This window comes from Neltuma alba, unplaced genomic scaffold (genome assembly GCF_004799145.2).
Source record: "Neltuma alba isolate B1F8T4 unplaced genomic scaffold, ASM479914v2 tig00012011_pilon, whole genome shotgun sequence".
NCBI classification, from domain to species: Eukaryota; Viridiplantae; Streptophyta; class Magnoliopsida; order Fabales; family Fabaceae; genus Neltuma; species Neltuma alba.
Window position 1 is genome coordinate 14,242 of NW_021636582.1, and position 25,313 is coordinate 39,554.

The 25,313-nt window shown below is 37.3% G+C and overlaps 3 protein-coding genes across 4 annotated transcripts; 1 reads left to right on the plus strand and 2 right to left on the minus strand.

The window, feature by feature from the left end:
- Nucleotides 1–2,231: 2,231 nt before the first annotated feature.
- LOC114721123 (ATP-dependent Clp protease proteolytic subunit-related protein 2, chloroplastic-like) lies at nucleotides 2,232–5,308 on the plus strand. Of its 2 annotated transcripts, none has more exons than XM_028906934.1 (9): nucleotides 2,232–2,385; nucleotides 2,470–2,516; nucleotides 2,618–2,690; nucleotides 3,230–3,350; nucleotides 3,462–3,599; nucleotides 3,695–3,811; nucleotides 4,404–4,472; nucleotides 4,577–4,672; nucleotides 4,988–5,308. In XM_028906934.1, the coding sequence occupies exons 1-9, from the start codon at nucleotides 2,330–2,332 to the stop codon at nucleotides 5,123–5,125; spliced, it is 855 nt and encodes a 284-aa protein (XP_028762767.1). In that variant the 5' UTR covers nucleotides 2,232–2,329; the 3' UTR covers nucleotides 5,126–5,308. The 2 variants fall into 2 exon arrangements, with proteins under 2 accessions (XP_028762767.1, XP_028762768.1); XM_028906935.1 differs by having other exon boundaries at nucleotides 2,473–2,516; nucleotides 4,988–5,125.
- A 2,484-nt stretch (nucleotides 5,309–7,792) lies between these two features.
- LOC114721122 (AT-hook motif nuclear-localized protein 1) lies at nucleotides 7,793–12,072 on the minus strand. Its single transcript, XM_028906933.1, has 5 exons — nucleotides 11,271–12,072; nucleotides 9,903–9,970; nucleotides 9,100–9,231; nucleotides 8,491–8,652; nucleotides 7,793–8,392 (listed from the first exon to the last, which is right to left on the minus strand). Exons 1-5 carry the CDS (start codon nucleotides 11,656–11,658, stop codon nucleotides 8,099–8,101), a joined length of 1,044 nt encoding a protein of 347 aa, XP_028762766.1. The 5' UTR covers nucleotides 11,659–12,072; the 3' UTR covers nucleotides 7,793–8,098.
- Nucleotides 12,073–20,956: 8,884 nt separating this feature from the next.
- LOC114721108 (ACT domain-containing protein ACR8) lies at nucleotides 20,957–24,238 on the minus strand. The gene is made up of 7 exons (XM_028906918.1): nucleotides 23,815–24,238; nucleotides 23,121–23,166; nucleotides 22,889–23,003; nucleotides 22,670–22,737; nucleotides 21,985–22,551; nucleotides 21,790–21,894; nucleotides 20,957–21,700 (listed from the first exon to the last, which is right to left on the minus strand). The coding sequence occupies exons 1-7, from the start codon at nucleotides 23,892–23,894 to the stop codon at nucleotides 21,338–21,340; spliced, it is 1,344 nt and encodes a 447-aa protein (XP_028762751.1). The 5' UTR covers nucleotides 23,895–24,238; the 3' UTR covers nucleotides 20,957–21,337.
- Nucleotides 24,239–25,313: the final 1,075 nt, after the last annotated feature.

Below are 25,313 nucleotides of genomic sequence, written 5' to 3' on the forward strand. Positions count from 1 at the left end.
TACCTCCACTTCCACTTCTATTTCCACTTCCACTTTCATCAAAAACTCTTCCATCATACCAAACGAGGCATTAGTTTTTTCTTCCGACCCTTCCCTGCTCGTCAGTGGGTTCCATGCTAGGAGGGACGCACTCAAAGTCAAGCATGCCATCCCTTGTTTCCAAAAAGTGACATAGAAGTATTATTCACCAAAAAAAAAAAAAGTGACATAGAAGTATGAAAAGGAGAGAATAGATACAAAATACAGAATTTGGTGTACTCTTATTACCGATCGCATCGTCTATTCATATGCATAACCTCACATATAAAAAATCCCATCCATTTAAATGACAAATACTACCTTCAGTTCTAATTATAAAAACTAATTAACTAATTTGAAGAGATAAAGAAAAGAAGTTGAGTTAGTTATTTGTCGTAAATAAGTGTTGTCTTTCTTAAAATATTATTGTTAATCAAGTATATTGGCTAGAACTACCATTGTTAGAAAGGCTATCTTAGAAAAAAATACATAAAGATTAGAGACAAAGTGGATTAGATTCTTATATTTAGGATCAAAATAAAAATCAAATGAGATTCTATATTAAAGACTGGGAGTAGTAGTAAATAATGAAAATCATGAATATGAGTGAGAAGATGAACTACAAGAATAACGGGAGTTATTTGACAAGTGATAAGTGTAGAGGGACGATGGACCATAGCAATTCCCTTCATTTTCATAACAAAATTATACCTTTTCATTTTTTCAAATAAAAAATGTGGAAACCACGCGAAAAAGAGTGACCAAGCAAGCCATCGGACATCAGTAATGTAGCCCCCGCTTTGCTACGTGCGAGTTATATTAGATTCTGATTATTTTCAAATAATATAAGAGAGTTTATTTTTGTCAGAAACATAAGATCATAATTTACTTTAGTTTTTAAATTTATATTTTTTTAAAGTATTTTTATTGATTGTGCAAAGTCAAAATATTTTATTAAAGATAATTTTAATGCACATAATTATAAAAAAGCTTTTTTTTAAAAAATCAATACATTTATTGTTAATAATTAAATTAATTGAATATTCACAAGTTAGTTTTCTATATATTAAGCCTCAAGTTGCTTTTTACCTTATTTATATCTATATTATAGACATAGATCATAGGTCGATCATACAATGTGATCATACACTGCTATGTTGTTTCACCGTTCAATCCTAAAATGCCAATAACTGATCTTCCTCTTCCTTGCAGGAGGATTTCTTTTCAACGAAATCTATTTTCAATCAGACTGGTATAAAACGGTCCATTTTAAAATATACTATCTCCGGTCTTAAATACAATAACTAATTAACTAATTTGAGTAGATTAAGAAAATAAGTTAAGTTAATTATTTGTAATAAATATGTGTTGTTTTTTTTTAAAATATCATTACTAATCAAATTTATTGGTTAGAACTGATATTATTAAAAGGATTATCTTGAAAAAAAATTGTATAAACATGAGAGATAAAGTTGATTAGGATTTTATATTTAAAATCAAAATAAAAGTCAAATGAAGTGCTATATTGAGGTCCGAAGGTAGTATTAAGAACCAGAGGTAATAATTAACAATTTATCATCGTTTTCCATTAAAAATATCAAATCATGCGATTTTTTTATTTAAATTATTCAGTAAATTATAAATTATATATTTAAATAATACAAAATATTTCCCATAAAATAGGAAAATTGCAAATAAAGACCTCCCAATATGTGAAATTACAATTTGGGACCCTTAATTTAAAAAATAGTAAATAAGACCCGTCTTATATTGTAAATATGAAATCTTGTGAAATGTCTCAAATGTCCCTAAACCAAATTGTAATTTGGTCTACTGAAGTTGTCATTCATTAAAGTGAATTTATCATTTTTCACAATCAACTTGTCATTTGGCATACTCTTAGCCAATTTACAATTTGGTTTACTGAAATTGTCATTCACTAAAATGAACCGTCATTTCTCATATTTGTAATTTTTCCTGTAAAATAATAACAAACTAAACGCATGCTGTTAACATAAGATAGAAAATAACTAAGGCGAATGTTGAGTAACGATAAAGGAAGCAAGGTAAAAAAAAAAAAAAAAGATAGGGGGGTCCCAAAAAAAAAAAAAAAGGATAAAGGTGGGGACGAGAACCCAAACGACATACGCGTTTTTGTGGCAGGACGGGTGATAGCGCATTCGTCGTTTTATTCCATCTCCACTTACGACGACGGCGATTTGGGCGCGACATTAGAGGCTTCCCTATCTTAGTTCTCTTACAGACTCTCCTCCCTGTTCTTCCGTTGTCGCTCTCCGCTTCTTTATTTTAAATGGCGGTTGCACCCTATACAGCTGCTTCCGCGCAACCGATTTCTGCTCCTCCGAGGTTATCTCCCCGTCTTTTTATCTGCAGTGGTTTGTGGCAATTGGAATTGTTGTTCAATTAATGTTACCTGTTTGTTTTCTATAGCAGCTGCAGCACAAAACTCTATTCGGGATTGAAACTTCAATCCGCAGGTATGCTCGCTTCCGTTCCGTTATATTTGTTTTTGGTTCCTGTGTGGTTTCTAACCGTATCTAGCCTTGTTTATTGAATCCTGATTGTAATGTAACTGTAGGTCCTTTTGGAGCGGGGAAACCTAACTTGACCGCTGAGTTTTATGGAAAAGTTCACAAGAGTCTCCAGTGGCGGTAATCCTCTGGTCTGAGCTCCCCTCTTCCCCTTCTTTTCTATCTGATTATTAGGGGGCGACGCTGGTATGATGCTCTGATGGATTTCAGCTAAGCTTTGATTTTAGAAGGGAAAAAAAATTGATGTATGCTCTTCTCCACTCATTACCATACACCAGAAAGAAATAAATTAGATGGTTAGTGCCATAGAAGTGAATTCTTGCGTTTCACAGACTGCCACCTCTGGATAGGAGGGACAAATGTTTTCAGCTATCTTTCCTTTCTTTTGCATTGTAAACCTTGTCGGAAGCAACCGTGTCCTACTCCTAGTATGCTCACTTCAATGTGGTTGGCTGGTTGCTTTGCGATTATTTGGGCTACTGTGTTCTTGGTTCATTTTATTTCCCTGTATCCCTGGTTCTTATGAAATACTGTAAATGCAAAAGCATGGCACTTTCGATCCTTCATGGTTTTCCTTGCATGAGAGTTTTCTTCATGAATGTTGTGTATTGTATGAGTGTATAGACTAATGCTGGCAGCATAAATTTTCACGTTTCCAGGTCTGAAAACCACAGAGCAACAAGGGCGCGAATTCAGATGATGCCCATAGGGACCCCTAGAGTGCCCTACAGAACGCCTGGTGAGGGAACCTGGCAGTGGGTTGATCTGTGGAATGCCCTTGTAAGTTGTTAATGCGGACATCCAGTTTCCTCTATATCTCCCTAACCCTTTTGGAGTGTGAGTGCGCGTGTTTTCCCCCCCCTAAGAAAACCAGTGAATTCTTGTATGCAGTATCGTGAACGTGTTATCTTCATTGGAGAAGAAATAGATGAAGAATTCAGCAACCAGATACTGGCAACTATGCTATATCTTGATAGTGTAGATAATTCCAAGAAGCTTTATATGTACATTAATGGTCCTGGTGGAGATGTGAGTCTTCAGTGATTCAAGATTTTGTTTTTTGTTTTGTTTTTCTTTTTTTGTTATTTTTCAGTTACATCAGCTCAAATTGCAACTTATTGCAGCTTACGCCAAGCATGGCTATATATGACACCATGCAGAGCTTGCAAAGTCCTGTTGCCACCCATTGTGTTGGTTATGCCTATAATCTGGCAGCATTTCTTCTTGCCGCTGGGGAAAAGGTACAAAATTAAGATAGTTTTTGACCCTTAAATGTGACTTTCTATAGACTTGACTGTCATAGGAGGGGTTTATGTATCGAGATTCCCAAATCCCCACTTACAATGGACGCTGCTTGACCTTTATGGTTGTGCTACTTTACGGAAGAGTTTTTATCTTTTTCATTAATCTGTACCTGTACCAATCCTTTGACTGAGACATTAAATCAGAGTCTGTAACCAAAACAGAAGAAAGAAATCCCTTTCTCTGCTCCCATGGCTATGTGTGAGCTCTTGATGCTGCAGGATGTCTTTGAATAGGGATTTTGAAACCATTAATTTTACTTCCCTTGTGCAATTCCCCTTCGCCTCATTTTTTCCATTACTCATCCTCCCCTTGCAACAAACATAAAAGAGACATTAGTATGCTTTGAGTTGCTTTCCCGTTATTAATGTTAGTATTCTGATTCCTTGTTTTTTTTTTTTGGGGCCGAGTTCCTTTTGTGTTCTTGCATTCATTTTCATGTTTTTTCCTTTTGTTGAGGCTTTTGACCTCAATTGTTTTGAAAGACAACTGAAGGTCTAATATCCTTTCATAATGTTCCACTGCTTTTAGGGCAACCGCTTTGCAATGCCTCTTTCAAGAATTGCTCTCCAGTCTCCAGCAGGATCTGCCCGGGGTCAGGTGAGACTGCCTTAACTCTGAGATCACTATTGTCATCATTCATCCGCTTTCACATCAATGACTGGGAATTTCTTGTTGAAGCTAACTGACACTCAATTTGCCAGGCTGATGACATCCGTAATGAAGCAAATGAGCTTCTTAGAATCAGAGATTACCTATTCAATGAGTTGGCCAGTAAAACAGGTCAGCCTGTTGAGAAGGTGAGTTTGCTCAATGAAAATCATGAGATAAACGAACTGAATGACTAACGTCATGATCAGGCTAGCCTCTCTCTGCCAAATTCATGACCGTTTTTGCCTTACCAACTTACGCACTGAACAAGAATGTAAAGTTCTATGGAAAAGCTTTTAGCATGCTTTGTCAATCTCTATTGGGTTTCTATGACTTATTTTTGTGGTTTATATCCTTCTAATGAGTGTCTCAATGTTGGTCTTTTGGGTGTCCATCTGATTATTCATGTATTTGAGAACGTTGGTTTTATTGGCTTGAAATCTAACGTTATTGCATCTACTCAGATAACCAAAGACCTGAGCAGGATGAAACGCTTCAATGCACAGGAGGCTCTTGAATATGGGCTTATTGATCGGATTGTCAGGCCGCCCCGCATCAAGGCTGATGCGCCCCGCAAGGATGCCGGAGCTGGCCTTGGATAGGAATTTGCGGCTTTCGTCATAGATTACTGAGAATATTGCTGAATCACAATTTCTCTAAGTTTTTTTTTTTCCTTTCATCATTTCTGGAATGTGTATAATCTCTTATCAGTTACAGTTAGAACTTGCGGCCAGGAGAAACTAGGGGATTCTTAATCAATTGCGTGTTTTTAACTTTTTACGTTATTTTATTTCGGCCGTGCGAACAGTGATATGATGTTGTGATAAATAAAATGTTAGTTATGGGGTTTAGTCGGGGTAATTATGAGTGATGACCCTTAGCAACTGATGACGATAAATAGATGGATTATGGATTAAATGTAATAGGCTCTTGGTTAATAGAAATGCGACATTTCATGTCTCCTTGTTAAACCTATGTCCATTTCCTTTGGTGAAACAGGGACACCCTCCCTTGGTCAGAGCTCTCTACAAGCTGAGAACCAAAAAGGATTCTGAACAAGAGGGTTGGTTGACGTAACGGACGTATTATTACTGAAATTTTGGTGTCGAAGGGCTTACCTGACGAGGAAGCATCCTGGATGCCCCGGTTCCAATTTCAACAGAAATTTTCAAATTTTGTGATAAGAAACCCTCGAGGGCAAGGGTTTCATTTAGTGGGAGTACTGTTGGGTGATCATGTCATCATAAATGATGAAGTGGGGAGAATATTAGAAGATGACAGTTAATGCCTATAAATAGATGTGGTTACCTGCTTTGTATTTGCAGTTGCATTTGTCAGACTAATTTCTCTGCTTCTTTCTCGAGTCCTAATGTTCTTTCAATCGTCTCTCAATCAAGTTCCCTCTCTTTTGCTCTCTCATCTCTTTCTTTCTTCTCTCCGAGTTACAAACTTGCATCGGAGTCGTTGCAGAATCATGTTTCACTCCCTTTTCGCGGTCGACGTAAACCAATTAAATTAAGTCCGTGTTTGACTCCCAGACGGACTTTCTATTCCCTGAACCATCTTGATGTCTTTTGAAAATATGTTATTCGATGATGATAGTACTTCACATAATTGCATACTATTTTTTTAAACTTCCCATCACGGTAATAATAGATTAGATTGATTTTATTCTCAGTATAAGTAATGTTAAAGGCATTTAAATATTTCTAGTTTTAAAAGAATTACAGATTAATGTTGAAAATGAAATTACTTTTGTTGTCAGAGTCTCAATTAATTATCGTTGGTGGAATTATAATCAAGACGTAGGAGTTAATATTTCTTTCAAATGACCATAAAAATGATGATTAGACTAAAGACTAAAAGACTAAGGTACTACAAATCACATGCGACTGATCAATATATTCTCAACGGCGGAAAATTAACCCTAATGTCCTCCGTCGTTGTCTTTCAGGTTCCTTTTCTCCGTTCTCATTGTTTTGGAACAACGAGTTTATAGAAAAAAAGATAGTCATGTTTCAACTATCTTCCCAAATGACTATAAGATTGTGCTGCTTCGCCCTGTCTTTCTTTCAGCAATGACTGTCCCTGGAATCGATAGAAACAAATCAAATTAGTATGGTTGTTTGAAGAGTGCCCAAGATTTTCCCCGAAAACTAGTCATTCCGAGAGTGTTCTATAAATTAGTTGATATGAAACAGCTCCCCAAAACAATATTTTCCCCGATGAAACTACAAATACTCATTTTTCCTTGGGCCAATCTTGACTATACAAATACAGGAAAACAAAATAAAGAAACCAAAAAAAGGGGGAAATCATAGAGAGAGACAGAGAGACACAGAGTGACGAGATGAGCAGCATGACTAAGCATCTATTGCATATATTTGGCATCGTCGCCTCAATTTCTGGAAGTTTGGAGTCAACGATACTAGTATCGGATGTAGATTTGGTAAATCTAGAACGGGGGAGAAGATAAAAATAAGCTCTTTTTTTAAAAAAATTTCCAACTTTGGCATTTTAGTTATTTTCATCCAAATCATGGCTCTCGATTTTAGTATGTTATGCTGCCTTTCCTAATTCCTCCAGGATAATAATCCATTTGGATAATTAGTGCCTCAATCATCAACTCACTTAAGCTTTAAACTCCTTGCCAATTATCCCATTCACCTGAAGAAGCTCTGCGACCTCGCACGATTATGCCCACAATTGTTACAATTATATCGTATCTACCACCGAAAACGCCATCATGAGAGTAAACGATATTACCAAGTCGAGAATCGACATTATAATTATTGTTCATAATTATGGGCTAACAAGAGAAAGTTGTAATATGAGTGGCGTGTGCGTAGATCTTTTCACCTCATTTATATTAAATTTTATTTATGTCTCCAACTTCATATTATGTATTCACGTACTGAATTTAATAGTAGTGAGGAAGCAGCATCACTTCTGGAGAAGCCTCGTGCAGGGGTGCAAGCAGAACAAGCGGATAGACTTTAAAAGAAATGGAAAATCAAGAAATTGCGAAGAATTTCTGCTTCCGCTTTTTCAGAAACTTGCAGGCGAGATAAGCAGCCTGAGAAGTTGGTCGTCTTATCAAACGAATTTCGTATCATGTTTGATGCAGTTATAAGTGGCTGACCCTAACTGATAAGTGATAAGGTGGCACCTTGAAATGCCAAAACCTAACTTCACTGCATATTTCCATGTGCTCGCAAAACATCACTTTCAAGAGACATCCGACGATTGAGATCAGTGGAACCCATTGATGCTACCAAAAGCACAAAGAAACGCATTCACATAAAAGGAATGGCTTGGATTTCACAATCTATCACTCCCAAGAAACGTGACTCGAATACCTAACACGACAACACATTGGCTGCAGAGGCAGATCTAATCACCTAACTGAATTGTACAGGGAAAGGAAGCCTGTAAATGTCGGAAAACAACAAGGTGGTCCTAAGATACTGTCAATAAGCTTACAGTCACAATAAGCAATAGAAAAACAAACTCATCAATTAGGAGCTCCATTACAACGTCGTCAGCAACAAATATAGATGGCAGATGGGATGCAATTACCCTCCAGACAATGACACATTAATATCAGCTGGCTTATTATTATTATCATTATTACCATTAGTATTATTGTTGGTGTTGGCGTTGGTGGTGGTGTTATTCCGGTTATCTGCCGGAATTGTGGACCAATTTTCACCGCGGAAGGAAGACGGAGAGGTGAGGAGAGGGACTGGATCAGTGACAGCAGACAAGGGAACAACAGCGGTTGGTATGGCTGTGGATATCACCTCAATTTTCTGTTTCTTTGGTTTCTGCTCATGCTGGTTTCCAGCCAGAAAGCTTCCTACCACTACCTGATACATATCAATCAGTTGGAAAAAGAAGATCATAAGTATCAGTAAATTTGTGATGACATACTTTTTCAAAGATGCAATCGAAAAAAACATAGTACCTGCACGGGACTTGCTGCTACTAAAAGACCTGCCACACCGCCACCTACAACACGACCATCTGGACTCGCCAAAGAAACGCTCATGCCGCCAGATCTGCTCCGTGTTCCCCCACTTTCACTTGGCATGAACGACCCAGACAACGACAGAATTTCAAAACGTCCCTGTACAAACAAAGACGGCGCTGGTTTTAGAAGGATAAAGATCATATAATAATGCGTTCATAAAAGATGAACAGATTGAAAGGTTACTGAAGGTTGAGGCAAAGATGATGAGTGTGGATCAAGCAGAACATTTTTTCTTTTTTTTTGCAAGGCTCTGAGGAAGAGTTACAAATCCAAAGATGACGACATGAAAAATAGTAGATACTATTAGCGGGAAAAAAATTTAGAGAAGAAATAGCTGCAGCAATCTCATATCATGAAAGCCTATCAGTGACAGCAGCAAAAGTAATCTCCACGTAAATGCTGATAATAACAATTATCTTAACAATTATAACAAGTCAAAGTAACATTCCTTATCCAATCATGGAGAATAAAGATGGTAATATCTTCTTCACTGAGTTAGAGAAGCTGATACTGTTAGAATAGTTGAGAAGAGAAATGCCACACCTCATAGGTCAATGTGCCCCCAGAAGAGTCAGGTTGACGAAGTGTGACACTTGATATGACACCATTTGCAGAAAGAATACATATAGCTCGAGGTCCTTGCTGAGAAAATGATATTATCTTCATAGTAACGTCCTAAGATAACCAAAAGAAGACTGCTTGTTATTATAAACATTTTTTCAGTTATAAAAGAAGGCAAGAGAATACTTTCTGTAATTGATCTCTTGTCTATCATGGTATGCATAGCTATCGCCGCATACATTGAAATAAATGCATGCAACATAGGACTGTTCACCTCCATAGAAAATGAAGCCGTCAAAGTGGCAACTGAGGAAAGATTCAAGGGGTTAAAATAATGGATGCTCTTGGGGCTTACATGGACATTATTACTCAAAGTTGTTTCTCTCACTACAGAATTGTTTTTATTTAATACTCCTCCGGTCCTTAATATAGGACCCAATTTTCGAGTTAGTTTTGGTCTTAAATATAAGACCTATTTTTCATATTTATCAATTTTCTCTAAATTACCCCTATGGATATTCCTTCAACCATAATCAAATAGAAGAGGGAGAGGGGTATTAAGAAAGATAATTATAGTGTTTTAGGAAAAATGTGTCACATTTCTTATAATTAACTAACTCACCTAACTTCTTTAATCTAATCAAATTAGTTAAATGGGTATTACATTAAGGACCGGAGGAGTATGTGCCTATAATGTTTTGGTAATTACCTAATTATGAATCTATAAAACTACATAATCCAAACCAAAATTAATATTATAAACAATCAACGTTTCTGCCACTTACCTCCCCAGCATTAACAGTGATTATGTGGGGTGTAAAATTAGCACCTACAGAGCATGCAACCCATTCACCTGAAAAGAAAAAACAAAAAGGAAAGAATTATAAATAATTAATCATAATACAAGAAATCCCTCATTTTTATCATATAGAGAATGTGAACATTTAGAACAGAATACAGGGCAGCCAGTTAAGAAAGTAGACCTCTAATAACAGGTAGAAATTGTCACAGCCAATCTCCTAAAACAAGTTTGTTATTAACTCACAAATTACAGCTCTGTTAAGTAAAACAACATACTTCCTGTACCAGGACTTGAACCAGAAATTGTTAAAAGAAAGAACATATATGCGCATAGAGGCTTATTATACATGTATACATATACATATATATATATATATATATATATCTATATGCTTATATCTCTTGTATACAGCAGCCGCACATCAATTTTAGAACTGAAGTCTGAGGTCTTTTGGGTTAGAGAGTAGATTTTTCCTGTGGAAGCTTTTTACAGTTGTTATTTCAGACAAGTAGTTCGAGTCATAAATATCGGGGATGAGAAGCAGTGAATTATAGGCTCGCAAGAAACAGTGAGCGTTCTAATAATATATATTTGTGTGTGTGTGTGTAATGGTGTCCTGCAACTGAAAGAACCACCCGCAACTGTATCAGGAAACTAACTAACTAACAAGTACTAGGTGGAGGTGATGCGAGAGAGACCAAAAAGAGGAGCTGATGTCAGCTTGGACTTTGGACCTCTTGACACAAAACACACATACTCCAGAAGTGTTGGATAATATCACTGTCCTCTATAAAAACAAACAATTCCAAAGAAAAGAACAACAAAAGACCAGCCGGAAGCAAATAAAAAGCGGGAAGGAAAAAACAAAAAGTTTTTATCTTGGCGGTGTCAACTGAAGGCATTATTATGTTCAGTTCAAATCTGTTCAAACAACAGTTGAAGATATTAGCAGGTAGCATCTATCTTCTATCACCATTCACCAATAGCAATTTGGCTTCCAATAAAAGTTTTGAAGTGCCAAATCACAGCCGTAACAACAAGAAGATTCCCCCAATATCATACCCACCCACACCACAAAGCTAAGTTACTTTTCGGGACTACCACACGTACCAAAGACCTCAGTAAGGGCATCTAACCCAAAGGCCCCACATCCTCAACTCTCACAGTTCAACCTTCACGCCCTATCCTACTTAAAACTCATCCATTTCTTCGACAGAATTGAACCAGGAAAAATAAAATAAATAGTTGGGGATACCAAAAATATATTTGTACCGAGTTATAGTATAGTTACAGTACTCAAATGTGAACATTAAGAAAGAGAAAAAAAAGAAAGAGTGATGTTTTCATTTACCTAAATTCTCGACCTCGAATTTGGATTTGCTGACCGAACTAGCTGGACGCACTTTCCCGCGCTTATCTGCGGAGAAATCGATGACTTGGGGTGGAGCCGAAGATGATATTGGTTTAGGAGACAGAGCCATGGTCACCGACCCGTCTGGTCCGTACTTTCTCGGTCGGCCTCTTTTCTTCTTCCCCGGCATCATCATGGTTGTCGGGGTACCTCCCGCCGCTGCCGTCTGTGGCGGACGAGCACTCCCTTGAGCCGGCGGAGCCGGCGCAGGCGTTGTTGATCCGCCAGTCGTTGCTGGGTTCTCCGTCCGGGGAGCTACATGGTACTCCGATGGATCATCTGATCCCACCACCGTGACTGCACTGCCAATTCCATCCCTTGCTTCCATATTTAAAAGCTTAACGACTCATGCATAAACTACACATCAACACTCCATTTCTCCTCCAAAACTCCACTGAACCAAAACTAACACTAATCTCTGCGGATTTTTTTTCCTTAGAAAAATGATACAGCAACGCAAAAATCAAGATATGTCAGAAATTAAAAACCTGAGAAGCTGGGCATGAAACCAGAGGAAGAAAGTCTTTAACTTTGATCCATTTGCGTATTTTTTGACATAAAAAAAAATAAAATAGCAGAGCTCGATGAAACAGAGAACGGATGAATATGATCTGGAAATTTTCTGGGGAAAATAATATTCGAGTTTTGAGAAAATATTTTTAAAAAAATAGGTAGAAAGACAGAAAATTGTGCTGGTGCGATATTTGAATTTTGAGATTTGGATGGAAAAATGGTCTGATAAAATGAATCCTTGTTTTTGGTGAGTAATTGGGTTCCTAACTTTCATAAGACTGTCCAAATTGAGATTTAAAAAACTAAAACGGAAAAGGAGATACACAGAATACGCGGGATTAATAAATATTTTATTAATGATATTTAATGAAAATAATAATATAGTTTTGGTTGGAATCCGGTGGAGAAATAATAATAAACAATAATAAAGTTGTTGGGAGGAGCTTCCTTTCTCTTCCACCCTTTTAAATATTGCAAAACAAAAAAAAATTAATTAAATTATAACCACACATGTTACCATTAGGTTTAGGTAAATGATAAAGTAAATTAGCTTGCCAAGACATAAAGGAACTGTCTGAGAAAGGAAAAGCCCCAAGGCATGGCAAGAATCAAGTGGTGCAATCATATTTTCAATTTTAATATTAGTAATATAATAGCATATTAAAATCTCCAAGAATAAAAAGAAGCAAAACTGGCAAAATGAAAACGAAAATTGAAAAGGAACAGCGACCAGCACTTTAGCTTTTTGCACGCTTAAACAAGCCAAAAGCCTTTTCTTTTCTTTTGATTTATGAATGAACAATGAATGGGAATAAATTATAAAGCAAGGCATTCATAAATTCTCCCCCCAACTTTCAAAGCAAACTTAATCTGCCTTGACATTATGGTATTATTACTTAATCTAATCCACTAATCTCATCCCATTCCTTGCTTTTGCTTCTATCAAACGCCTCCTCCCTCCTTTTTTCCCCTTTGAACAACCAACCTTATTTTTCATTTCAGACGGTGCTTGAGAATCCAATGTTTTCTGTAATAATGGGAAGAAAGAAAAGTCTAGTTATAATGTATTGTACTTAGTATTCACTCTTGCTTTAAGTTTTTTATTTGCTCTTATTTAAAATTGCAATGGTGGCTGAGAGCTATGAGTGGAAATAAACTTGAGATAATGATGGCTAATAAAAAAATCACCTGTGAGAGCTCTATTTTATTTGGAGCTTGATAACTTTTAAATTTAAACTGGTTAGTAATATTACGCTGAATAATTATTTCACATGCTCCTATGTATAAGAATTAGTCATCGGTTTGTTTTGAGTCCGGTAAAATTTTAATTCATTTTCCCTCTCAAATTTATAATTTTCTTAGAAACTCTCTCTACTAATTATAGAATTAGAGGGATTTCCGATTGAGGAACATAGTTTTCAATACAGATAATTAAAACATGTATTTTAAAAAACCAACACGTAATTTTTTATAAATAATTAACTTACTTTACTTTTTAAATTTTTATACAATAGTTATCTAGTTACTAGATTCGAGCAACTATAATAAAAAAGATCGAAGAGAGAAGAGGGTACGAATGCAGATCATGTGGATCTATGGGGAGTGGGTGTTCGTGGGTGCACATGTGAAAGTACCAAACTCAGTGCGCTCTCCTCATTGCCTGTGTCCTTATCCTTCTTCTTCCAAACAAATCATCCCTCATATACATATTTCTTTTTTTAATTAATAAAAGGTGGGATCAGTGAGTGTGTTTGAATCTTGAAGCCAAAAGAAAAGCCAACATTTGGATTTTGACGCCTCTTCTTCGTATCAAACATTAATTTGCCAACACAAACATAAACACAAACAAACATATGCCCCTGTTTCATCACACTCCTCCTCCTATCACTCTTACTCACCCTCCTCTTACTCTTTCTCCCCTTTTTTTATTATCCACACAAGCAGAACACCCCTGTCTGTTCCTATGGTTTCTTGTCTCCCTTTCACTTTTTGAACACACAAGTCAACTTACGTTGCTGGCTTGTGTGCTACACCGTTTTAAACAGATTTTATAATTCAGCTCTAGCAGTATCATAATTGTCTAGAACGACAGAAGATGGTACAGTAAATTCGTGAGGTAACAAGTCAGAGTCTCAAGTTACCCAAGAAACCCAAAAAAAAAAAAAGGTAGGTTGAAGAAAGCAGGATTAGATTTAGATGAGAAGAGACTGAGTATTTAATTTAATTAATTTTGGTGGGGTTGAGGAGAAAAATACAAGAACAAGTATTGAATAGTGATGGGGAACGAGCATTGCGGGAGGATGCGTGTTTTTTTAATGTGTTGATTTTGTTTGGTTTGTTGTTTTTATTGGGATATATTATGATGCATATGCCCTCAAGTTTCAACTTGTTGGGTGGGGGCATTTATTTATTTATTAACTTTGTTTTATTTTTAAATTTAGAATGATAAGCAGGCCTGACTAATTTAAAAGCGAAAGATGGGGCGGATTAAATAATGGCGGGGGGTAGGGTTTCAATTTACAGACAATGAAACAGATGAGTCTTTGATTGTTTATTAGTGGAGGTCTTTGTCAGGCACAATATGACTGTGGAATCTCAATGAGTCGGCTTTCATTATTTTCTTTTTAAATTCAAATCTATATTATGAATAAATTATATTTTTTTTTATGGTGTGGTGCATTTAATAATCAAACTACTCTTGTGGGGATGAAATGGCTTCCCAAGAGATCAAAAGGTTAAGCAACAAGCATCTGGGCATCACGTAATTGGCAGAGATCAAAGTAACGAATAGGCAGATATTTATGAATTTGAGGTTTGACTCTAGTAAGTGTCAATCTCAACTTCACATTTTCATCTAACAATTTGGAGACTCCATATCAGTCAAACAGGGTGGCTCTTCCTATTTGATTGATGATGGCTTACCAATTTCCACTTGAGGCCTATTTTGCATTATACTTCTTTTGACCCTTTTCAACATACATCATCTTTCGCTCCTGCGTTTTCCCCCTAATCTTACAGTGTTTTCTCCGATCTCTGCTTCTTCTTCTTCTTCTTCTTTTTGGGGGGGTGGTTGTGGGATTTATGTGTAATTGGGATTTGGAAGTAAAGTGCATTGTGCATAATTTATATGGCTTTTTGTGACTACTGTAAATATATTAGTGTCATTTTAGTGATGGACAATAAGTGGAAGCGCCCGCCCAAAAAATAAAAGATCATAGACAACGTTCGGGGAGAAAAAAAAAAAAAGGGGTCAATATTCCTCTGAAAAATTTGGTCTCAATTTTTCCATGTTTTGAGAATTCCAATTTCTAATGGGAGGTCAAGATAGTAAAATAAGACGGAATTCAATATATATATATATATATATATATTAAATGCTTCACTTAGATGAATTTATAATTTTTTAAGTATTTAAGGATTTGAGAATTTTTGACCAAGCGAAGTTGGGTTGAGAAATTAGTATTTCACAATGCGGTCAAATCATAATTTAAATATTGGTTAAAAAAGGTGTCTGCGAAGAATACATATACTTCAGAAAGAAAAAAAGATTTGAAGATATTTTTTTTTTGGGTTGCTAGAAAACTTTAAGACATATTGAAATAGCTTGCAATAGATGGCATCTCATTGTACATGTGGTGTGTGGCTTAGAATCATGGAATCATTTCAAGACATGAACATTCCCTGTTCATTAAGACGCTTGACCCCTCCAATAATGTGTTTGGTTTTACATTGGAAATTATGTCATTGGTGAAAGAGAGTGAATTTTATTAAAACTGAGTTTTGAGGGTTCTATGCTATGTTAAGATTTAATTCGGATAGAGAGAAAAATAAAAAGAAAATAAAGAGGAGATAATACTAATTCAAAGAAACTCCACAAAATAGTAAAAAAAAAAAAAATACCATCTTTGGAAATTTTCTCTCAAATTATTCTCTTCTTCCTACTCTTTTTTCGTCATCCGAACCAATCCTAAGTATTTATTAACTATTATTTTTCAATGATATAGTACATTTCAACGATCTCATCAAACCTAGGCGTTGTCTCTATGGTCTACCCTGTTGAAACCAGGCACTGTCATTTTCAGCTAGGGGCTTTAAAACCGATGCCTCTCAGCACGACAAGCGCCCAAAAGTGGGTGATTGTAGTAGGGATTAAGGAATTTTAAGGCAGAAAATCTGCTTGGGGAGGGGCAGAATGTGAATGAATGTGCACAATAATCCAATGGTGGAATGACGGCTTCATATATTGTCGTTGCTATGCGGAATCAACTTTGAGTGTTTAATAATACATCATGATTTACGTTTTTAAATCCCCATCAATTAACTCTGATTCCATGCCTTTGAGTTTAATCTTTGTGTTTCTAAACCTCCTTTTTGTTTGGGTTAAATAAGTGTTTCTTAGTTTCAAATTTTCGATGTCCTTGCCCCAACCCATTCAAGAACAAGAGAGAAAGATGACTGATAAGAGGATTGAGTTCCCCATTGTGAAATCAGAAACACTTTCGTATTTATTGTGAATATATTCAAACCCTGAGATTAATACGTCATAGGATGATTGGGAGTTTAGCTACAATATTCGAATGGTAAGCAGGGTGTTTGGTGAAAAAGCTTATTTTCATCAACGTCCACTCTAATCCAACCCTGAGACAAAAATCATTTAGAATGAAAATCTCTATGCCTTGACGTCAAAATCTTCATCTTTGTTCCTGGTTTGAGGTTATCAATTATATTTTGAGTAGTATCGAAGGCATTATTTTCCTCAGAAGCAGCCTCATTTTACATCTCTCGCTCTCTCGTTCTGCCTTCGGGAGATGAAAAGGAATGCGTGCGGCATAATTTGGAGCAATAAGAGAGTATCTGATAAAAGATTTACATAAAGATGTCTTATCGCATGCATGCCCATATCCAATTAAAACATAATGGTTCTTGTTTTTTTCACTAGACAAAGGTATTTTCTATATTGTGAGGAATTAACTCATTTCATTAGATCTAATCTTATTGTTGGTTGCAAAATTTTTGCAGTTAAGCACTGAATCTAAATGTGTGGTCACGTTAGTATCTGACAGCATATCAAATAGAATTATTTTTAATAAAATGATACCTATGCGTGGTAAAAAAAAAAAAATTGCATGGTGTGTGGCACAGTGTTGCAGTTTAACTAAGAGATGGGTCACGTGCCCAATACGGATTGAACAGGTCCGTCCGTCACAGTTATATTACTTTGGGCCAACCATTTGCTTCTAACTAAAGCCAGTCCATTTCAGGACCACCTTGTCCATTCTCAGGTCTCCACAGCCCAATGAAGTTGAGAACCCAGAAAAGCTAAGGAAGGAAAGCGAGTGGTAACATAGGCGGCTGAATTAAAAAAGAAAAGAAGTCAACAATAATAAACTTGAATATTTTACCAAAACGATAATCAACTTGAAAATATAATACAACAATAAATCAAAAAAAAAAAAGAGTTTATTCGGGGAAGCACATAGTAGGGGAGGCAGAACCAAGCTTGAGATTCAGCTGGCGCTCGAGGACCATCATTCATATGATCATATCGTCTCTTTGGTCAAACCTCAGAACTTGAGCCTCTCTTGCACATATTATTTGAAAAATACCAAAACGGCAAAGGCCGGCTTATTAGTGGTGCAACTTGGATCTTGGGAAGTTGTGATTACCGTCAGATTATCAGAAAACGACATCTATTTCCGCAAGCTGTTGCGTCGTTTTCTCCCCCCGTCAGTGTTCCTTGATTCCATACTCTTGTTCCCATTCCAAAGTACTCCTCCGGTCCTTAATATAGGATCTAATTCTTGAGTTGATTTTGGCCCTAAATATAAATATAAGACCCATTTCTCATATTTATCAATTTTCTCTAAATTACCCCTATGAATACTCCTTCAGCCATAATCAAATAAAAGAGGGAGATAGGGTATTAAGAAAGATGATTATGGTGTTTTAGAAAAAATGTGTCACTTTTTTTATAATTAACTAACTTACCTAACTTCCTTAATCTAATCAAATTAGTTAAATGAGTCTTACATTAAGGACCGGAGGAGTACTATATAACCACATTAATGTCTCTGCAATGGCTGAAGGCGGCTAACCTGTCCTTCTCTAATTGAAAATAACGCATTCTGTCTATTTTTTTCTGCATCATGAATTGGTATACTCGCTGGTCACTCAAACGGATAATAGACAGGTCTAAGTTTATGAGAAGAATCATTTGGGTTTATCAATGGAGTTCCGTCCCATCCTCTGTCGCCAAAAAACAATTTGAGAGATTTCATCGCTTATTTTTCTCTGATCTGGTACAGCTAAGAGATTCCAGTTACCCTTGAAATGAATAAGATCTTAGGAAGATGTTATAAGTGGGAAGTCTCAAATCTGCTTTAAGCCTTGGATATTGGTTTAAACTCACCATCCTGACATGGCGGGGGGGAAATTATTAAATAGGATAAGATGCTACAGAGGGAAATGACAGCGACCAGGGAATATTATTGTATTTAACAATAAATTGCTGGGAAATGGAATCTCTTCGGAGTGCCATAACTGTGGGATAATGAAAATTGAAAACAGACAAATCCCTTTTCGGTAAACTGTCCAAACGGAGCCTCATTGGAGATGCCCCATTTTGTCTCATTCTTTAACTGTAAGTATGAGTTCTATGCGAGAATAAGAAAAACTAGAAAGGAAGCAAATGAATGCCAACATATTAGCCTCTTCATATGTCCTTTTTATACTTTCGTTGTACATTAAAAGCGATCTTTTGTCATTTCTTGAAGCAAGATGGCATTTCACTTCTTTTTTTAGTTCTATGACCAACTCAAACCAAGACAGATCAATAAGCTCAAAACCAACAGATGAAAAGCCAGAATCTCCTATTCAAACTAATCTCCCCCCTACAAATTTGTCCTTCACACATGGAATAAAAACACAAGTACCCTTTTGTCAGCACATGTATAATATAGAAAAAAAAATCCATGCCTCACCCCACCACCTAATTTAAAATTCTGTGGTGAAGTGAAATGTGGCATCTGATGCAGATTTCTTAAAAATTTGAGGTTGCTAAGCTGCATAAGAATCATGCAATTTCAAGGAGGGTTCATATTCCAAAAGGTGACCGTATCTAAGCATATCATTATCGTTATAAGTAATCAGGACTCTCTAAACTTTGCCCCAATTGGAAAGTGGCCTTCCAAGACATAAGAAGGCGTAGAAGAAGGTAAAGCCTTGAATGCCCAATACAACCTTCACGGACTCAAAAGGCCCGTGCCTGCACTTTAGCATTTACATCTGCGATTGCTGTCCCTTCTTTTCAAATTCTGTTTCTTTTGTTTATGTTTCACTTGGTTGACCGCAGACCCATCCTATCGCATGCTATTAGTTGTTCGAATCAGCACCAAATCCACGTGTAGGAGACCATGCTGCAACTACGTGCTCCAGTTAACATGTTTGTAACCAGTTCTGAAATAAAATTCTATTCCTGCATGTTCAAATACTAGATGGATGAATCAAATATGCTAAAAAAATCAACCAAGAGATGGAATCCTAGAGGACTCTGTTTTGTCTTCTTTGGAGACATATAAAAAATATTAACGAATCAATAAATGGATCTCATTGGCACACATAATTTCTTTGTTTCTCAAATGAGTTGCAGGAAGAGTTCGAAAAGGTCAAACAGATGGGCATAAGAGTTGCAAACACACGAAAATCCAAAACAACGAACAGCAAACTGTTAGTGTTATGGTTATAATTATAATACGTGTATATAATATTGGGTGAGGGAGGGAGGTGCTGGAATCTTCTTTGGACAGTTAAAATGACGCTCAAAACAAGTCGTCGTTTTGTCTCTTCCTTTTGCAAGCTGATGTGTGTTCCGTTCCAACAACATGCTACCCTTTTCCTCTTTTCTTGCTTACTGTGTTTGACCACTTTTGCCTCATTTTCACTTTACTGGTGTAACCATCATGCATAATGCGTCAGTCACGTATAAAACTTACCTCATTAGAATAAACAGCTTTTCCATTATAATTTACAAAATACAAGATAAGTATACAAGGATAGTTTTGTTTCAACTTAAATAAAATATGCTTATAAACACTTAAATAAGCAGATCCAATCGATGTCTTATGCTACTGAATAATGACCAAGTTCTGCATCGCCTTCGCTCCACTGCGATACTACGTACAATTATCTTTACAATTTTTTTTTTCATTTCAATTTCACGCCTCTTGATCCATCTTCTTCTTCTAATATTGATTTATAAATACAAATCTCCAGTAAAGTAATCATCCCAAGCGGAACACAAGAGTCTTGTCTTCAATGTAACAAGTAAAAACAGCCAGTCTTTTTAGATCACCCGGCACCCAGGAGGGAACTTACCATAAAATCAGCAAGGCAATGCTGATCCATGGGACAATCTTATGAGCAACTTGGATGTTAAGTAAATGGAAAATTCCTTACTTTCTTGAGCTGGCAAAAATGTCCTACGCGGAATCCTAGGGAAGCAAACTTCTGCCCCTTGACGTAACAAGAAACAGAGAACGGCCTTGTGTGAGCGCTCTCTATCCCCCCCTTTTTTAATTCCTCCTGATGAATGTTCAATACTTACCCAACTCATTGATTCGGAACTACCGAATGCAGTTTACCCAAAGCCGTAGGAGATCAATTACTTCCTTACAAGGACAGGCATAAAGAGACACAGAACCATGACAGGGCATGTTGAATATGTTCTTCCCACCCTTTGAAGTTTAAAACCTAACCCTACTACACCTTTGCAATATTAATTTCGAGTTCAATTATAGATAGACCCCACGTGCTCAGCCCATCTCTTTTGAGCGGAAAGTCACCTTCCGAATTAAAGTTCCAAAATGTACGAGCATTCAACATTACCCGCCAGTTTGCTTATCAAAAAAGGGAAAAAAAAAATTTACCCAATTTAACTTTGCCAACCAGATGTCCCCGCTAAAAATTATCTTCGACAATGTTTCGATGGAACCGAAGTTACGCTAAAAGAAAAAGAAGATTCGGTAATAGAGCGCATAGTGGATCTTTCAAGATGACGTATATAAAGAAGATAATGGAGTTTTAAAAAAATTGCCAGAGAAGCGGGTTAGAATATGAAAAAATATGAAGTCAACCACTTAAATTAATACTCTCTGAATGACCGTTATGTACAAATGAGTCTGTGTGCTGTATACACCAAATTCGCCAGTATCTCTAACCTAAAGGCCTGTGTGTGCCGTACCCCTAAGAATCCTGTATCACAGCCTATGGTGGAAATCAACACAACATCTCTCCTATCTCAAATCCTTGCCCCCTCACACAAAGCATTTAAAATGGTGGGTTGCCGCCAATCCTTCCAGCTGTGTATTACCTAATATTTTCCCACCAACCAAACTCCATCCAACTACAACTACCGACAATTACTTTCTTATGTACACATAGCCCAAACCGGACGCAAAGAATATTATGCTACAAATCTTCCGCGCTCCCTTTGTGCTTTATGAGCAGGATTTGATGAGCCCCAAATTGTATAGATTCCTTCTCACGAGGCTCCCTATAGACAATAACACTGTCCCACCCACTCCATATGTTTGATCTTCCCTATCTGCTTTCTGATGACGTATCAATGGCAATTCCTTCACTCTCAACTTGTTCAGCCCAATCTTCTCCCTCACAGATTCTATGATTTTGGGGTCAGCTGGGTTTCCAACCGCATCCGTTACGTAGAAGATATTTGCGGTCTGGTCTTCCAAGGTGGATATCTCAGCCCTCCTCACATTGAGTCCATTTTCTCGAAATGTTCTCATGACCTCTGCTAGAAGACCCTGCTTGTCTTCTGTACATAGCTCTAGTCTAAGACCCTGTAATCAAACAGTGAACAATTAATCTCCATGACATTGTATATCAAATGAATATAAGAACAAATGAAAATGAGAAAAAGAAGCAATACCTCAGATGCCCTTCTCTCCACAGCTGCTTCTAAGCACTGGATTACGCGTTGACGCTCTGGTTCTGAACTAATTGGCGTCCCATCCTTATGTCTAATGTAAAACTCCTGAAATGACAATTTAAGCAATTTTAGGTACATTACATAAGCAAGACCACTGTGCATAATAGAAATGTAATGCGATTAAAGAGTGTTTACCAGATATGCTTGGTCTCCAGTTGTGTTAATCGTTGCATGAAACACAACATATTCCATGTCCGTCAGATTGCAAACAACATCGAATAGGAGCTTTATTCGGTCCTTGCACTGAACATTCACAACCGAATAACCTCTTTCTGCCCAATTTTGGACGGTCACTACTGGGGTATCAAAATTACACTTGAATATGGGAGCCCTCTCATAATCACGGTCCGCGAACATCATCTGATGCAACCTTCTTTCAGTGTGCATGACAGCCATAGAGACAGAAGTCCTCGCACTTCTAATGTCATTGTCTCCCTTTAAGACATTTCTTAAACGTGCTTCAATTCTATCAATTTTCTGAGCGTCCTCAATGGGGGAACCAGAATTGCAGTCTTTTACAAATATTAGAGATGCAATCCTGCCATTGTGAGTCCAAACCTTGGCGTCCACCACATCACATTGCAGATGTGCCAGTACAGCAAAAACTTCCGAAAGAAGACCGACGCGATCAGTTCCAGTTAATTCCAATGCAGTAAGACCATTGGGATGGTCGGTTCTACCAATCTGAATGCTTCCAAGAGACTGTTGTGCCACAAATAAATTAACGTTAAAATCAATCATAATAAATGCACCGCGTTGTACTACTTCTAACCGATAAAATTGTACTAGTAGACATATTTTTTGGTGAAGTAATAAATACCTGTTCAATGTATCTTAAAACGCTCTCATCCGTTAGCTTGCTTCCGTTTTGATCGGTGACATGGAAAACTGTCCAATCAAAGGAAAAAACTAATGCTCAGGCCTCAGAGCATAAACGGAAATCTCAAAACTAAAGTGCGCTGCCGTTGGGCGCATTTCGGCTGAAAAACAAAATCGAGCCTATTATAGAGAGAGAAAAAGAAAAGACAAAACTACCTACCATCCATGAACCACTTGCCATCGGAGGAAATGTAAGCCTTTTGAATTGAAAGGTTCAGATCAGTTAAAACTTGTACGGCATCCAAAAGAATGCCATGCCTTCTAGCGCTGTCAATCTGTGCATTCGAGCAAACCAGATACGACTTACATATTTGGATTTATCTGAAAAATAGCCTTCCAGTTTCTGGAAGAAATTTATTCGGCAATGGAAAGGGTTTCCACCAGAAAGTTACCTTGACTAGAGTTGCTGTGGAGCAAACGGCATTGTCGATGACGACCCTGTTCACGCAATGACAAGGTCAAAGTCAGTACTCAATAAAATTACATTGTCCCGGATTTAAAATTTGAAATTCAAACTGAGTCGTAAGAATATCTGGCGAAGAAAATAACAAGAAATCTGGAAAAGGAGAAGGACGTTCTAGAAGAGGCCCGAGATAAGAAAAGTCAAGCAAATGTTAAAAAATTGGTATTCTGACCGATCGATTTATGAAGCAGGTGGGAACTACAAAATTTTTCAAACCGAATTTGTTCAACTTTTGGAACTATTATTTCGAAATTGAATCTTACAGATTAGACTCATTTAGAGTAAACAAAAAATGATGGAATCATGGATCAGAGCACAAAACCAGGAACTGCTTTCTGAACACAAGGAGATAAGAATTTTTACGCTTCAAAAACGTTCAATATTCCTAATGCAAATCTGAACTCACCTTTTGATAGCAAGATTAACAAAGAGGGGGAGAATATCAGCGGATGATCCTATAAATAATGGAAAAACAATACCGACTAAACGAATTGGTCGAAATTGGAAACTCAGAACGCCAAGGACAAGTCAGATCATTGTAACACACAAATTCACAGCCTAATAAACCTAAACTAAAAAAGAAACCAGGAAATATGAAAGAAGGAGGAGGATAATAGGCAGACCTGGGTGTGCTCATCCGGAAAACAAGTTTCTCGTATTCATCCGTACAGGACCAGTCCCTACCCACGGTGCTTTGCAACATATTTCCGTCGTAGCTTCACAAAGAGTAAATCTCAAGGAAAAGAAGAACCGTTAGAAGAACGGCCCTGGAAACGATGTGTGAAAGGAAGAGACAGAGCAGCCCAGCCCCTGAAGCAATGAAGCCTCGGCTTCGTCCTTGCGCCGTGCGGACGTTGGGGAATAAAAACGATACGTTATAACCCGAAACGCTGGCTTTTATTGCTCAACCTCCTTCGACCAAATCGCCACAAACCACCCTTACCAAACTCTCTCGCCTTTTCTGCGCGCTGCCAAGTGCAGTGGATGAGTTACTACGCTCTCTTCACTTTCTTTCCAGGCGCAAAGCACGCCTTGTTCTCGTTCCTTTGCCTCCTCTCGCACCGTTTATGCGGGTGTGGTGTGTGCTTATATATCCCTATATTATGGGACTATTATTATTTTACTCTTTTTTATTATTATTATTGTTATATTATTTAGAAACCGCGCCAATTCGGAAAAGAGGGGGGTGTTTATGGAGCATTGTCACATGGCGTGACCAACGCCTGCCTGAGCCCAGCTCCCTTTACTCCTGTGGGGCACTACCTGAAACGTGGACACCGGGTCAACCTGCCATGACGATACGTGTCATCCGCCCTACCAATGACATTGGTCTACGATCCAGCTGGGGACACACGTCGGATCCCTGCTGGTTTACTTTGCGTCCGTTGGACTCAAAGAAATGCAGAGGACGTACCCACGTGTCAAAGTGGGCCCAAGTTAACTTGGTTTTGAAGGTGAGATTTTACCGACTCGTATTATGACGTCCGCAGGTGACCACGCCGCTCCGATCGGCTTTTCCTCTGTCACTTGTTTTGGGGCCGCTTATCTTTGTACTTCCCACTCACCCTCGCTCCTTTTGGGTGTGTATATATTTAATTTTATAATTTTGATCACACTCTTTACCTCCTTTTTCTTTTTCTTAAAATTTTTTCTTTCCATAAATAAATGGATCCTGATCTTTGTCTAGTTATGTAAAGCCGTCATGACCTCATCCCTATCACAATTCCTCCCCGTCATCATTCTTGTAGAATCCAATACATTCCAATTCAATGAATGATCTCCATATTCCTTTTACATCCTCACATGATTACACTAACTATTAGGTAGCAAAAAGTTACGCGGTACTATCTACTCCTCCAGTCTTTAATATAAGACCCATTTAACTAATTTGATTAGATTAAGGAAGTTAGGTAAGTTAGTTAATTATAAGAAATGTGACACGTTTTTCCTAAAATACCATAATCATCTTTTTTAATACCTCATTTTCCTCTTCTATTTGATTATGGTTGAAGGAGTATCCATAGGGGTAATTTAGAGAAAATTGATAAATATGAGAAATGGGTCTTATATTTAGGACCAAAACCAACTCACTAATTGAGTCCTATATTAAGGACCGGAGGAA